The sequence below is a fragment of the Beta vulgaris genome, chromosome 1 (genome assembly GCF_026745355.1).
Source record: "Beta vulgaris subsp. vulgaris cultivar EL10 chromosome 1, EL10.2, whole genome shotgun sequence".
NCBI classification, from domain to species: Eukaryota; Viridiplantae; Streptophyta; class Magnoliopsida; order Caryophyllales; family Amaranthaceae; genus Beta; species Beta vulgaris.
Genome location: NC_079202.1, coordinates 30,305,347 through 30,318,788, shown reverse-complemented (window position 1 = coordinate 30,318,788; position 13,442 = coordinate 30,305,347). Strand labels below are relative to the sequence as shown.

The following is a 13,442-nucleotide window of genomic DNA, read 5'->3' as shown; positions in this document are numbered from 1 at the left end:
ACAAGCATCTTTTTCAATTTAAGCAATTTCGCACGAAAAACACGAGCGACTATATCTGGTTGATGCTGAGCAAGCTCACCTGGAGCAAGGCGCTCCTTGATCTCAGGCCAGTTTGGATTACACGTCATGGTAATAAAAAGGTCAGGCTTACCATAGCGTTGCACCAAGCTCAGCGCATTTAAGTAACGACGCTTCATGTCACGGGGTCCACCAAGAAAGCTAGGCGGAAGGATAACCCTATGGCCCACATTTGCTCCACTATTCTCGCCCCCTTCAAAGCAATCCAAGATGCCTTGATACAGCTCTACCCGGATTGTTGCCTGATTTTGCCTAAAGAAATCCAAACGCGTGTTTTCAAGCTTCACGTACATATCAACAATGAATTGTTGAAACAAACAGCACGCTCGCAAAATGTAGTGCCTAGGTCGCATTTGCAGAACATATGCATAGTATGCCCTGCACGAAATTTGAGTTCTAGTTGTTTTCGACTGTGCCGCAACTACAAAAAGAAAAATGACATCGAATGTTGACCTTTGTAGGTAGTCGTATAAAAAGCAGGTTTAAATGGGAGTGAAGAAATCAGGCTAACCAGAAGCTTCAGCGGATAAGAAGCTATCAACATCTCCGCCTAATGCAGTTACCATATTTTGCTGAGCAAGGGCACGTTGCTTACGACCACCATTGCTTGTTTTTTTAAGACCGTGGTGCCAACCACAATCACCGTAGGGCCGAAGGAGAGGATACTGTAATGGATCATAACACCCATAGTAGTGCATCTCAGCCTTGCCGTGTACAATAATATGAGGCCCACCAGTCGCACTAGTTGCAGAATCCTCAGCCCATATTATGGCAACCTCATCAGCAGTTGGAGCATTGTAAACACGCTGGTCAAGCACTGGGTCTTTGTTTAAGCGTATTTCTGTATCCTTAACAACATCAAGCTCACGGAGAGATCTAAAAAATTTTGCATAGGGGTTGTGTTGCATGATTTCCATCAGAATAGCTATCACATCAGGCCTCAATTCAGGAAACAAATTCAAACGGTTTTTTGATTCATGTTGAGCATCATAGAAATATAGTTGTAAGAATTGTGGGTTATGGTCAGTAGGCAATAAATTAGGTATGAAGTGGTAGATTTGGCCATGTAACTTGAATACGTAAATGCCTTTTGGAGTACATGAATCAAAATCACCACCAAGAGAACTGAAAGCAAATAGGTTATTATAAAGACGTGCATATGTTCTGAAGTGCACAACATCATCATCTTCTGAAGTGAAGAGCCTAATGAGTTCTGGTGGGAACGAATTGGATGCAATCTCAACTTCACCATCAGAACAACAAAATCCAGGAGGTTCAAAATAAATCTAACTGCAGAACATTTAGGACAATAGTCTACTGGAGGCAAAGTTATTGCTGCTGTTGGCATATCCTGGCCAACGCTAATAGCAGCTCCAACTGGTTCACCCGGAAATACCTATTAGTTACCTATCCACAAATGTATATTAAATAGAAACTTGAAATAAATAAGGTGAGTAGTATTGATTTTTACTTTCTTTTGTTTTTTTTTTTTGTCGTTTAACCCTAGATTGCTTGGGTGGTGCCACAGATTCAGATGTGGTAGCTAACATGCGGGCAGTGCTATACTGCCTAGTATCAGTGGATGAGTTGAGCAAACCCTCGGGTCTGGCCTCGCCTCCATTTTCTTGTAACATGCGCATGCGCTTACTAATATAAGGACCATGAACCTTCGGATGATCTGTCCAAATGGTTCTGTTAAATATAAGAACAAACATCCAAGAATTGATAGATAGATTGTGTAACAGAGAATAGGTGTTTGCGTTAGAGAATGCGCATTGGACAGAATAGGAGCATGTTCTAGAATAGCTAGGGTGGCTCAGTCTAGGCTGACTAATCTAGTGCAAGTTTAGAACTGCAGGGAGTGTAAAACTCTAATTTAAGAGTCCTCTTCATCTGTAAAAGATAGCTAAAATGGAAGGCAGAACAAGGCATAGTAATATCCATTAGCTACACATACTTTTCACATTCACAGATTCCATACATAGCTAACCATTCAAAGCATAATCTTTAAAAGAGAGTCTTGTAGGAATACCCATGGTAATAGCTCCTAGAGGTGCCTAGAGCAAATTTGACATCGTATTAAAAAGTTGCAGCATTCTCAAAACAGCAGCAAGTATTCCTGCATCTGTGAAATATCATAGAGAATTAGCGTCATTTTAAAACCATAAACATTAAAATGGAAATGTAGAATGTAAATAGACAGTACGATTTCCATTTTTGCAAAGCCACCAATTGTAACCTGACTTAATCATGTACACAAACACACCGGTAGAAACAACCGAATCCTAAATAGAAGTGTAGTTTTTTGTGTACAAGCAAAAAGCATCTACGTACGTATGTTTGCACATTTAGTTTTGCAAGTTCAAACTATATTGAGTGCATCTCCCTTGAATATGGAACCATTTTGAGACAATCACATGAAAGGAGATGTATGCGAAACGACTTTAATTTTGCAAAGTATAATTTAAGCTTCCTCAAAAGCCACTATCTTTTCAGGCAAGAGGCAAGAAGCTTCGCTCTGTGATGCAATTAGCACAGTCACATTCTTTAGCGTTAGGAGCAGTGAGCTGTAACACATAATGAGACAGCAAGTTCAATGGCAGTCAAATAGATCCTAAACAGCTAAGTAAACAAACTGAGCAGTATGCAGAACACTTGCATTGAAAAGAGAAAGAGCAATGTAGTAAACAACATGAGATATAGATAATATTTCATTAAGCACATAAAAGTGCACAAAATCTATTACACCCCATGTAAGCCACATACAAGAGCAACCATACATATTTGAAGATAATACACAACCTTTTGAGAGGAACTATGGCTAGTGTAGATAGAAGAGCCTAAAAGATTAATCTAAACACCTCTCAAAGCATGCAGCAAAAAACATGAACTGCTTTGCTAGATACAAAAGAGCAAGAACAGACACCTATTGCAACCTAATCCTAGCAACGTAGATAGCTAAGCTACATAGCATCCATTTTGGTTGGCCCGCTTAAGAACAATTTCAAGCTCAGAAGGAATTGACAAAAGAGGAACTGCAGAGTTTTTGCTATAACTCGCCACACTTCCGAACGATGGCCTGGCTCTACGCTTCTTAGGTGGGAAAGGAGGCGATACCATTGTAGGTATTTGGAACTGTTTCCCGCGCGGAGTCAAGCAATCTTGCTCCACAACCAGAGGGCTAGGTTGTATAGGCTCTTGAATGCTAAGCACACGCTCTTTGGTAGTTAGGTAGCTTTCTCTTTCAAGAGCGCAAAAAATAGACGCATAGTCTGCAGCTCTGTAATTAGCGTCAATAATGGTGAAGTTATATTTGTGCATCAAAAAAGTGATTGCCTTCTTTGCAACACTTTGTTTGGCGGCATCTAACGAAGCAAAAGCATCACCAAAGATACATGCCATCCCATGTATATTGTGGGGGAATGTAATTGTCAGCCAGAAAGTGTGCTTAGAACCATTGAAGCATATGTTTTCTAATGGAGTTACCAAAGCATGTGTGTGCTTCACCACCATAGGCAAGATACTCATGTAGTCAAGTGTGATGTGGTTAACAGAACGGGAAGCATCTAGGTATTCAACTTCAGATGGCATCCCTGATGGAAGCCCTCTCCCAACACCTTCTAGTTCTACTCTCTTAAGCCTATAGAGGTGACCACATCTATCAAACATGCGCTTCTTTCCAGCTGTGAAGTCCTCAACATGAATACCATATTTCCTAATAAGGTCACAAACAGCGTGTTCAGCAGCCTTGTCACATGATTCCACTTAAGCTGGCAGCCTCCCCACCAGCATACACGTAAGTAATTGGGCCACACTCTGTGCTCATAGCTACGCAAGCATTATGCTTAGCTAAGTCGAGAACACCATAGGCAGGGACTTGGAAGCTTAGGCACTTAGTAATCTGCCTTAGCAGAGGCTGGAATGGGATGCACATTGAGCTAAGCGACATACTTAAAACCTGTCAAAACAAAAAATGAATTTACAACAAACACTGTGCATAGAAAATAGCCATACCCTATAAGGCACAGCGTCACATCCTAAAATCTCTGCGTATACGGATATAGCCACATGTTTATGGAGGAGTTTTCCGTGCTAAGTTATTTGTGTCGGACATGTCTCGATGACTAAACACATTGTTAGAGTTAATTTTAATGTCCTCTTAGAAAGCAAAATCTAGCATTTTTCCTTAATTAGCAAGCACAAGTACTTGTCATACCCTCTTTAAGTCTAACATGATAAATGAGAGTGATGTATATGAAAACTAACCACAGGCAATAATGAATGAAAGACAGCACAAAGTCTAACTAACAGGCAAGCCAAGAAGGAAACACACAATTATCATACGAACACATACATCTCACAAGAAGGAGGCTAACAAAAGACACTTAACAAATCACTGTAGGTTGTTGGCAAGGAAACAATATTGCATACAAAGAGAAACAATTAACAGGGCTGCGTTACAGGTTGGCTAGCACTGGTGTGTGTGTAGAAAGGAAAAGCTACAACATAAAGTGTAACTAACAGGCTAGCAAAGAGGCAAACGCACAAGCACCATATCAACACATACACTTCACAAGGAGAGGCCTAACCGGAGACACTTAACAAATAACCACAACTTGTTGGCAAGGAAACAATAGTGCATATGAAGCGAAACAATTACCAGACCTGTTTTACAGTTTGGCCAGCACTGGTATGTGTGAAGAAAAGAAAACCTACAATCACAATAAAAACAGCAAGGTTACAATGTGGGAAACCAAGAGGCTACTACAGCGAAAAAAAGAACCAAACATACTATAGAACTGATCAAAAGTGTCACCTATCCACAAGATCATAAGCTTGTAAGCAGCCAAATGTAAACTAACATTCTAATACTAATCATAAAACAACAGGCCACCATGCATTTGTTAGATCGCAAACTTATATGATTGCACAAGCAAAAGACTCTAACACATATGATTGCACAAGCCAAAGACCCTAACAACAGGCTACCATGCATTTGTTAGATCCCAAACTCATATGATCCCAAACTTGAAATATACAACAATTTTTCATATTCATTGCATTTTTTGTAATACAGTTCCATAATTAATTACAAGTTACAAATTAATTTCAGATTAATTGCACTGGTGTGTATAAAGAAAGGAAGTCCTACAGTGAAAGGTAAAACCTACAGGCAAAAGAAATTTTCATGTCAATCGTTTAAAAAAGAGGTAAAAGTTGCATTAAAGGAGCTGTTACGAAACCTAAATAATCCAGTTCCATAACCTAAATTCTCTGGACAAAAGAGCACCCTCAAATTTAAAACAATAACTACAATACAAACAAAATCCTAACATTTGTTTTCCTTTTTAAAAATGTTGAAATTTTCTTTAAACAGTTTTTAGAAGTTGAATATTAGCAAGTATGACCCCACCAAAAAACATTTTTAGAAGTTGAATATTAGCAAGTATGATCCCACCAACAAACATTTATTTGTGTGCTTGATTCGTGTAGCCTTTTAAAGGAACTAATAAAGTTTTATACTTTGTAAATCCATTAGATATGGCTGTGTTATTTGTATGCTTGATGAGTAAATAATAAATGATTAGAAGCAATTACAATGCTGAAGAGAAGCTAAGACAATAACCCACCACTTTCAAATGGAATTTCAAGTTTGGGGGGGGGGGGCAGAGAAACTTGCATTCAAGAGGCTACTATGAAACCTATAGAATTCAATTCCCCAATCTAATTACTCTGAACAAAAGAACACCCTCAAACACCAAACAATAACCACAATACAAACAAAAACTCCACTTTAATTCCTTCTTCAAAATGATAGAAATCAAAGAACACAGCCTATAGAAGTTTAATATTAGAAAGTTTGATCCAAGCAACACACATTTATTTATGTACTTGATTCTTGCACGTTTTTAAGCGAACTAATAAAGGTTAGCAGTTTGCAAACACATCAGATCTTTTGTCCAGTAATATACAATATCCAATACTTCATTTGTGCCAAGTTCTATTTGTTTGTGTGCTTGATGATCAGATGATACATGATTAAAAGCAATTACAATGCTTAACCACGGAATGCTGCCAGTAAAAAGAGAAGACAGATTAATAACCTACCACTTTTAGTTGGAATTTCAAGTTGTGGGGAAGAAGACAAAGACCAAAAGGCAGTTTGATCTCAAGAAAAGTATTTATAGTAGAGAAATATGTAGCAAAGAAGGTTAAACCCTAGGCTGAGGAGGGCAAAATTTGAGCCATGTCAAATATATTGATTAAAATATAGGAATTATTGTACTGTGAACTTCTCATCTGGTATGGCCTCACCCTCAAAACAAGGAACTAATCCTCTTTTTTCCTAGTTGGAAGCTAGTTAGAACACAAGTAAAGGAACTATATAGTTGAGAAGTAATCCTGCTGTGCTACCTCCCCAGCCCAATGGGAAATCATGATTACAACAATATAAAGTGCGATTTCCTTAATTCTTTCATGCTAACCTGTTTAATTGTTAATTTAATTAAATGGATAAAATAAACTCAAGCTTAGGAATTCAAAGCAATCTTCCCACCCAAACCCAAATCATAGGAATTCAACCAAAAATTAAATTTCAGGAATTCAAACCAATCTTTCCACTCAAACCAAAATCATCCAAACCAAAATCATGGATAAATATAGTAACAAAAGAACACGAATACACAATCCAGTAAATCTAGTAGAACCAAATTAAATCAAACGACCAACCTCCAAATCCCAGAATTGAGCCACATCCGAAATCCATTACTAAGCATCGTAGACTCAGACGGAGCTCGCATTGGAGTAAAGCTTGAGCCTTTGAATTCGATGCGACGCAATTTCGGTGTTCTTTGCATCTTGAATTCCAGAATTCTGAATTCAATTGATTGATTTTGTCAAATTTGTGTATTGAATTCCTAACCTCTAATTTCTAATGATGATTGAATACCTAATCTCTAATTTCTAAATTCAGCTCTGATTTCTAAAATATCTATTTGCAAATTGTGTGAATTGATGATGATGATGATTGATGAATTTTGAGAACAACTGAGATTACTGGAATTGGAAATTGGAAATTGGAAGTGGATTGAATTTTGAGACAACTGAGAAGCTGTGAGATTGAGGAGGAGAAGGAAGCATTACATCACGTGAAGGAAGCGTGCGTTGAAATGTGAGTGAGAACATGTGAGCAGCACATGCAAATGAAATGAATAGTGAATATCAACCTTTTGTCACTCATAACACTATTGAAAGGAATAGTGTTTCCAACTCTACTTTTAAAAGGTGTAAGATATATAAAAATAAAAATGATAATTTAAAATGTTGTTCAATTTATTTTAATGAAAATTTTATTATTTTTTGTTAATTTTTATAAATAAATATTTCCAAATTTTAATGTTGAATTTGTGAGAGTTATGTGTTGACAAGTGTCAACATTAAAGTGTTTGACTTATCATCAAGAAAAAGGAAGTAGTTTGTACTTTGTAGTAAAAATTTTGTTATCCACTTCCTGTGGCCATGGACAGTTCTGTATTTGCTCTCTCTTTCCAACCTCTCTTCCCAACTCTCCCTTCTCCATCTCCCACCTCTTCTTCCCTTCTTCACCATCCTTTCTCTCAGCTTCCATGGCTGCCACCACTACTACACCCCTCAAATCCATCTCCACTCTCCTCTCTCTCTCCTCTAAACGATCTCTTCCCAAGCCCTCCCCCAACGTACATACTCAATTTCCCACTTCCAAATTTTCCATTTCCACCCGGAATTTGATCAGTTTTAGGAGAACTATAGGATGCAAGGCGGCAGAAGTCTCGTTGGCCGAAGAATCTCCAGCGTCGGATGGTGGAGGGAAGAACTGGGTGCCTGTTGTGCCTTTGTCAGCGTTGCCTAGAGGAGAGAGACGAGTGATCATACAAGATGGAGAGAGCATTTTGTTACTGTGGTATAAGGATGTTGTTTTTGCTATTGAGAATAGGTCCCCTGCTGAAGGTGCTTATTCTGAGGGTTTGATCAATGCCAAACTTACTCAGGTGAGTATATAGTTTTCGCAAATGAGACTGTCTCACTATTTATCTTAATGGATCGCTTTTTTGCTTACACTACTTTTTGATAGTTAGATAAGACCGTCTTTTTGTAGACCAACTAATTTTGGTTCGATTGTTTGGTAGTCCAATCTGTTTTATTATGGGTTGAGTTATTGTGATGTATTTGGTGTGTTTTCTCAGTTGGTAGAGTTGAACTTAGTTTGTTTATCAGTTTTAGGCCTAAGATTTTACTTATGTATGCTTTGCTTTTCGAGTGTATATCTGATGTTATCCTGAAAGTGAATAACATAGAACCGGAATCTTAGACTATGATACCGGAAGAACAAATTTGAGTCCTATTAGTAGCCCTGGTAGGATCATCCAGATTCCGGACTGTCATTTGTGTTTGATATAAAAATGAAAACATATAGAAGTACTAAGTCTGATCAATGTGGTTGTGACTTGTGATGATTACTGATTAGGATGCAACCATTTGAGTTTTGACCATTGAATACTTGGTGATTGAAATTCAGCTTGTATGCGTGGACTTCGTGGTGGTTTGATTATTACAAAATTCATACTCGCTGGCTCAAATAGATATCATGTTTGGTTTGGGCAAACATTATAATGATCTTTCTTAAGGAATGTCGGCAATTTGGTAGATGGTGTGGAAGACTGGAAGTAAGTGTTAGAAACTCGATTGAAAGAGAGATATATCTAGTGGAGGATCCTACATCACACGGGGTATGGAAAAGGCGGTATGTGAGAGATAGGAAGCTTATGTGTGGACTGCCCAAACACAAATGAATGAAGTTTACTCGATTATAGAGGGTTTCGGCAGATATATCCTCTGTTCCTGTTTCCCATGCTTCAGGCTAAAACTATCATGGTGTTGGATGTATACGTATAGTTGTAGGAAAGTTTTAGGAAGGATCAGGACAAAGAAAGGAAGATGCAGGGATCTGATCTGAACTTTTCTCGAAATGATATTAGGAACTACTCTACTTGTCTTCATTATATGTTCATAGCATCATTGTAGAGAAAAGATGGCATAAGTTACCATCATTCATATGACAGAATTAGCTGTGGAACAATGATGATCATAAAGATTTTTTAGCATGTCCACAGTGACTGTATCAGTGCACTGCTACTGTGAGTTCAAACTAAAACCTGGGGCTAAAATCTGAGAAAGATTAAAATGCTGGGATTATCTGCTTGTTGTAGTTTTAGCTTCCCAGTAATTGGGAGAGTATGTGCAATGCAGTACGTTGATTGGAATTTTAAAACTTTCTTTCAGTTTCTTTTAGATCATGATTCCAGTATAAATTGGTTTTTAGTTGGTAATAAGTTGTGAAAAACGGATACATGTGCAGACTGTGGTGGAAATTAAAGACAAGATAATTAGACCATGGATATGTAGTACATGAAAATGCAATTAAAACTCTGTTTGAGCACTTCTCCTAGAATATTTGGTTTAAGTTGTGATCCATTACTAATAAGCTGAGATGATAGAATTAGTCTATATTGTTTTCTGTTAGTTTAGTTTGCTAGTTGGAATGCTCAGGTTCTTTAGAATATGATACTGCAAGCCTGCAAGGCAGTGGAGGGAGGATTTCTTACTTTGGTTAAATTTAGGCGAGTTTCATAACATTTTTATGTCCTAAAAGCATTTGGTATCAAATTCTTTATGCTTCTATATTCCATGATCACTCAAGTCCTTTTAGTTATGTGGCTAGACTGTTTCTTCCTGTTGTTTCTGGGAGACGTTGCTGGGCTGTTGTGCTAGATGGTGATTGGGATGGTCCACGGCTCACGTTGCTTGGACAGTTATCGAATGTCAAAGCCCAGAGCAGAACATGCCTCAATGCCTTTCAGGGCTGACTCACTGGCCATCGCATGGCATCTCCATTTTTAGGGACTTTTTCTTTTCCATTTATATATATTAGTATCTTTGCTGCTTTGTTTTTTGTGTTGTATTAAGCCTAGCAGTTTTGTCTACGAAATGTCAATGCAAAAATTCAATGATAATAATTGTCATCATTGAAGAAAATAGAATTGATAACTATTTACTTTAACAAAAGAGCAATATAATACTCCCTCTGATTGTAAAACATCTTGTTTCAAGCTCAAAAACTTGTACACTGACTATATAATTTTACTCAGGGACATTAAAATATATTCATACGGGGTGTTGCTTGATTGGTTTCGAGTATTATATTCGAAAAATCAACCTTTTGTTATTTTTGCTAATACGTAACTAGATGTATGTAGGGTCAAAGTTATGGATTGGAGAGTTAAAAAAAGAAGTGTTGAAACTATTTGCAGAGGCAGTATATCATAAATTCTAGGTGAATAGTACTGTTAGAAAATATCAAATTTTCATGTTGTATTATCATTAGTACAGAGCAAAGACAACAACACAGAAAAGAAAATGAAATTAATGGCCTAGTTATAACCTTATTCTGAATTGCTCACATACAAGGCCTACTTGATGTCCCTAGGCCATGCTTGTGAATCACGGGCTTGTGAAAAAGGGCAGGTTTTCCTGCTGCCAACCGCAAACCATGACTAGCCACGTCCTACATCTGACCAGAAGATCTGGTAACCCTCCTTCTGCCTTTGTTGCTGTGCTCTTCTCGGATATTCCAATGCTAGGTGCATATATATCTAGTGCCTTAATAACAAAAAGCTGAGTGCACATTCTGTGCATAAGATGAAATTGATGATTAAGTTGAATTTCTCTGTATTTCGATGTGGGTTATATCTCAGCTAACTTGGAAGTGTTCTTCTAGATCGACGACATGATGTGAAAATTAGGTTTGTAGAACTGCAAGGTATAACATCTTGTGCATAGTGCATTATACCTGTCATCATTTATCTCAACACCTCTAGAAAATTACGCTATAGTTGAGTGTTTTGTATTGACACTGTGACAGGTTCTTATTTTTTCACATAGTTCCTATATAACATATTCATATCATAGCAACCCGGTCTCAGAGAAAAGGCCTTATCTTGTTACTGTATGGTCTCTGTCCTCTCTCATTGTACATTTGTGGTAGCTAGCCGAGGCTCTATGGGCCAGCCAGCAATATTGTTTCTTCAACAAGTAAACTTTGGGGAAGCATGTAAATTAAATAGCATTGCAGAATGCAATTTCATTTTGTTTGCCAGCGGACTGGTACATGCATAGGAGTGCTTTACGATTTCTGAGCTTTATTAGCCTGTTATTCCGATATTTTTGCTAGATCTACACTAGGGAGCTCACTAGAATATTAGATCTATAGTTTCTGAAAACTGTGTGACGACTCACTTACTCAGAAACCTTCATGTATGTTGAGCTGTTGAAACTGCATTCAAATGTCCGAATTCATCTTACATTTTAATTGTCTTGTTCACTCAATTTATTGTTTCGTACTTATGTGCTCCCCCCCCCTCCCCCTTCTATGCCAGGATGGCTGCATAGTCTGTCCTACAACTGACAGTACATTCGATCTTCGAACTGGAGAAATCAAGGAATGGTATCCAAATAATCCGGTGTTGAGAGTTCTTACCCCGGCTCTAAGGACATTGTATGTCTATCCTGTAAAAACTGATGATCAAAATATCTATATCAGCATGGGTGGTAGTTCATATAAAGATGCGTCTGCAGAGATTGTCTTTAGTGGAAAGGCTCAACCTGGTATAACAGCTTCGGATGTCAACGTGGAGGAGGTAAACTCTACTTTCTTACATACAAGCTATACACAAAATAGATACACTGAAACTAAGAAAACATTTTTTAACCCAAGAAAATTGTTTCCTTTCCTTACTAACCAAAAAGGGATATTGGACAAATCAGTTTACCTTGGAAACTTATTCCTTTAAACCAAACAATAGTCGAAGATTAATGCATAATCACCTATCTTGGTCCAGTATCTTCCTTGAATAGACAATATCGGACAACTTTACTATAAACATGAGTTTATTCTCTTACCGTCTGTTTGGTTCATTTTTAGTAAATGAAAGGAAGAGAAGAGAAAGGAAGGGAAGAGAAAAGAAAAGAACGGAAGAGAAAGGGAAAAACCTTTAATTTCCCATGTTTGGTATAAATTTTCACTTTCCACCCAAATTCCCCCACTTTTGGGAGGAAAGGAAAGTGATATTTTATTAAAGAGTCTTTCCTTCCATTTCCTTTCACTTAACTTTTTTTTATAAAATCAAACATTGGAAAGTAACAAATTTCCTTCCACTTTCTTTCTTTTCCTTCCAAATTCTTTCTACCAAACAAACTGTTAAACAAAAAAAAAAAAAGTGCCTCGATCACTCCGTGCATCTCTGGTGTGCCTTCTGCTACATTTCCGTCTTTTTCTTCCAATGCAATTTTTTATATGACTCCAGGTGAAAATGGTGGTTGATGAAAGTTCAGGAGGATTTGGTTTCACGCCAAAGAACGAAGGGATTAATGGAAAGGCTGCTGTCATTGGGTTTCTATTATTACTAGATTTTGAACTTCTAACCGGTAAAGGCCTTCTCAAGGGGACTGGATTCTTGGATTTCCTTTATTCTGTTACTGATGCTTTTAATTAAAACAGTACATAGCAAACTTTCTTTATCTATCTTTCTGATTACCTCAAGTCTGTTTTCTTTTTGTATGTAATATATACAAGTTTTAAGTTCTTTTTACTTGTAATACTATGCTGGTTTAGTTGTCACCAGCGATATACTGTAGGGAACTTGTACTCTTGATGCCTCTGTAATTCATCTTTTTGACTTATACATGATTCTTTCGCTATATCATCTTCATAATGCTGTATATGACAACTAAACTCCTACCAGATCGTGTGTATATCATTTACTTTTTTGAGGGAAGTCTATATCATCTTTCGGTATATCATAAGCATCATTCTATTATGACTAAGGTGGTTGAGTTATATAAAACCTCACCATCAAATTAGCTGAAGTATACATCTGTTTGGGCCCATTTCCTGGACCAGCCCACTTATGACAAAGTTACTAAAACACCCCTACATCTAGGAAAGCCAACCCTCCATCAGCAGGAGGTGACTAAAATACCCTCGTTTATTGGGGCTTCTATCCTCTATAAATAAGTGTTGTCTCATCAGACAAAGGTAAGCAATTCTAAGCTACAAAATTCGGAGCATCTCTCTCTACAGTGATCACTTTCTCTCTCTACAGTGATCACTTTCTCTCTTTACCTCAATCATTTACTGACTTGAGCGTCGGAGGGGCGATCCCGGGACCACCCCCGAGGTAGGCTAACCTTGTTTTGCAGGATTCCGACGTACAGATAACAGAGCTCAGGCGTACCTTCTTGGGACCTACATCAAGTCTCTCAGCACACAT

General features: G+C 37.7%; 1 protein-coding gene across 1 annotated transcript; it reads left to right on the top strand.

The window, feature by feature from the left end:
• Positions 1-7,582: 7,582 nt before the first annotated feature.
• Positions 7,583-12,870, top strand: LOC104905697 (hypothetical protein). The gene is made up of 3 exons (XM_010694307.4): positions 7,583-8,105; positions 11,550-11,810; positions 12,477-12,870. Exons 1-3 carry the CDS (start codon positions 7,704-7,706, stop codon positions 12,663-12,665), a joined length of 852 nt encoding a protein of 283 aa, XP_010692609.1. The 5' UTR covers positions 7,583-7,703; the 3' UTR covers positions 12,666-12,870.
• The last annotated feature ends 572 nt before the right edge of the window (positions 12,871-13,442 follow it).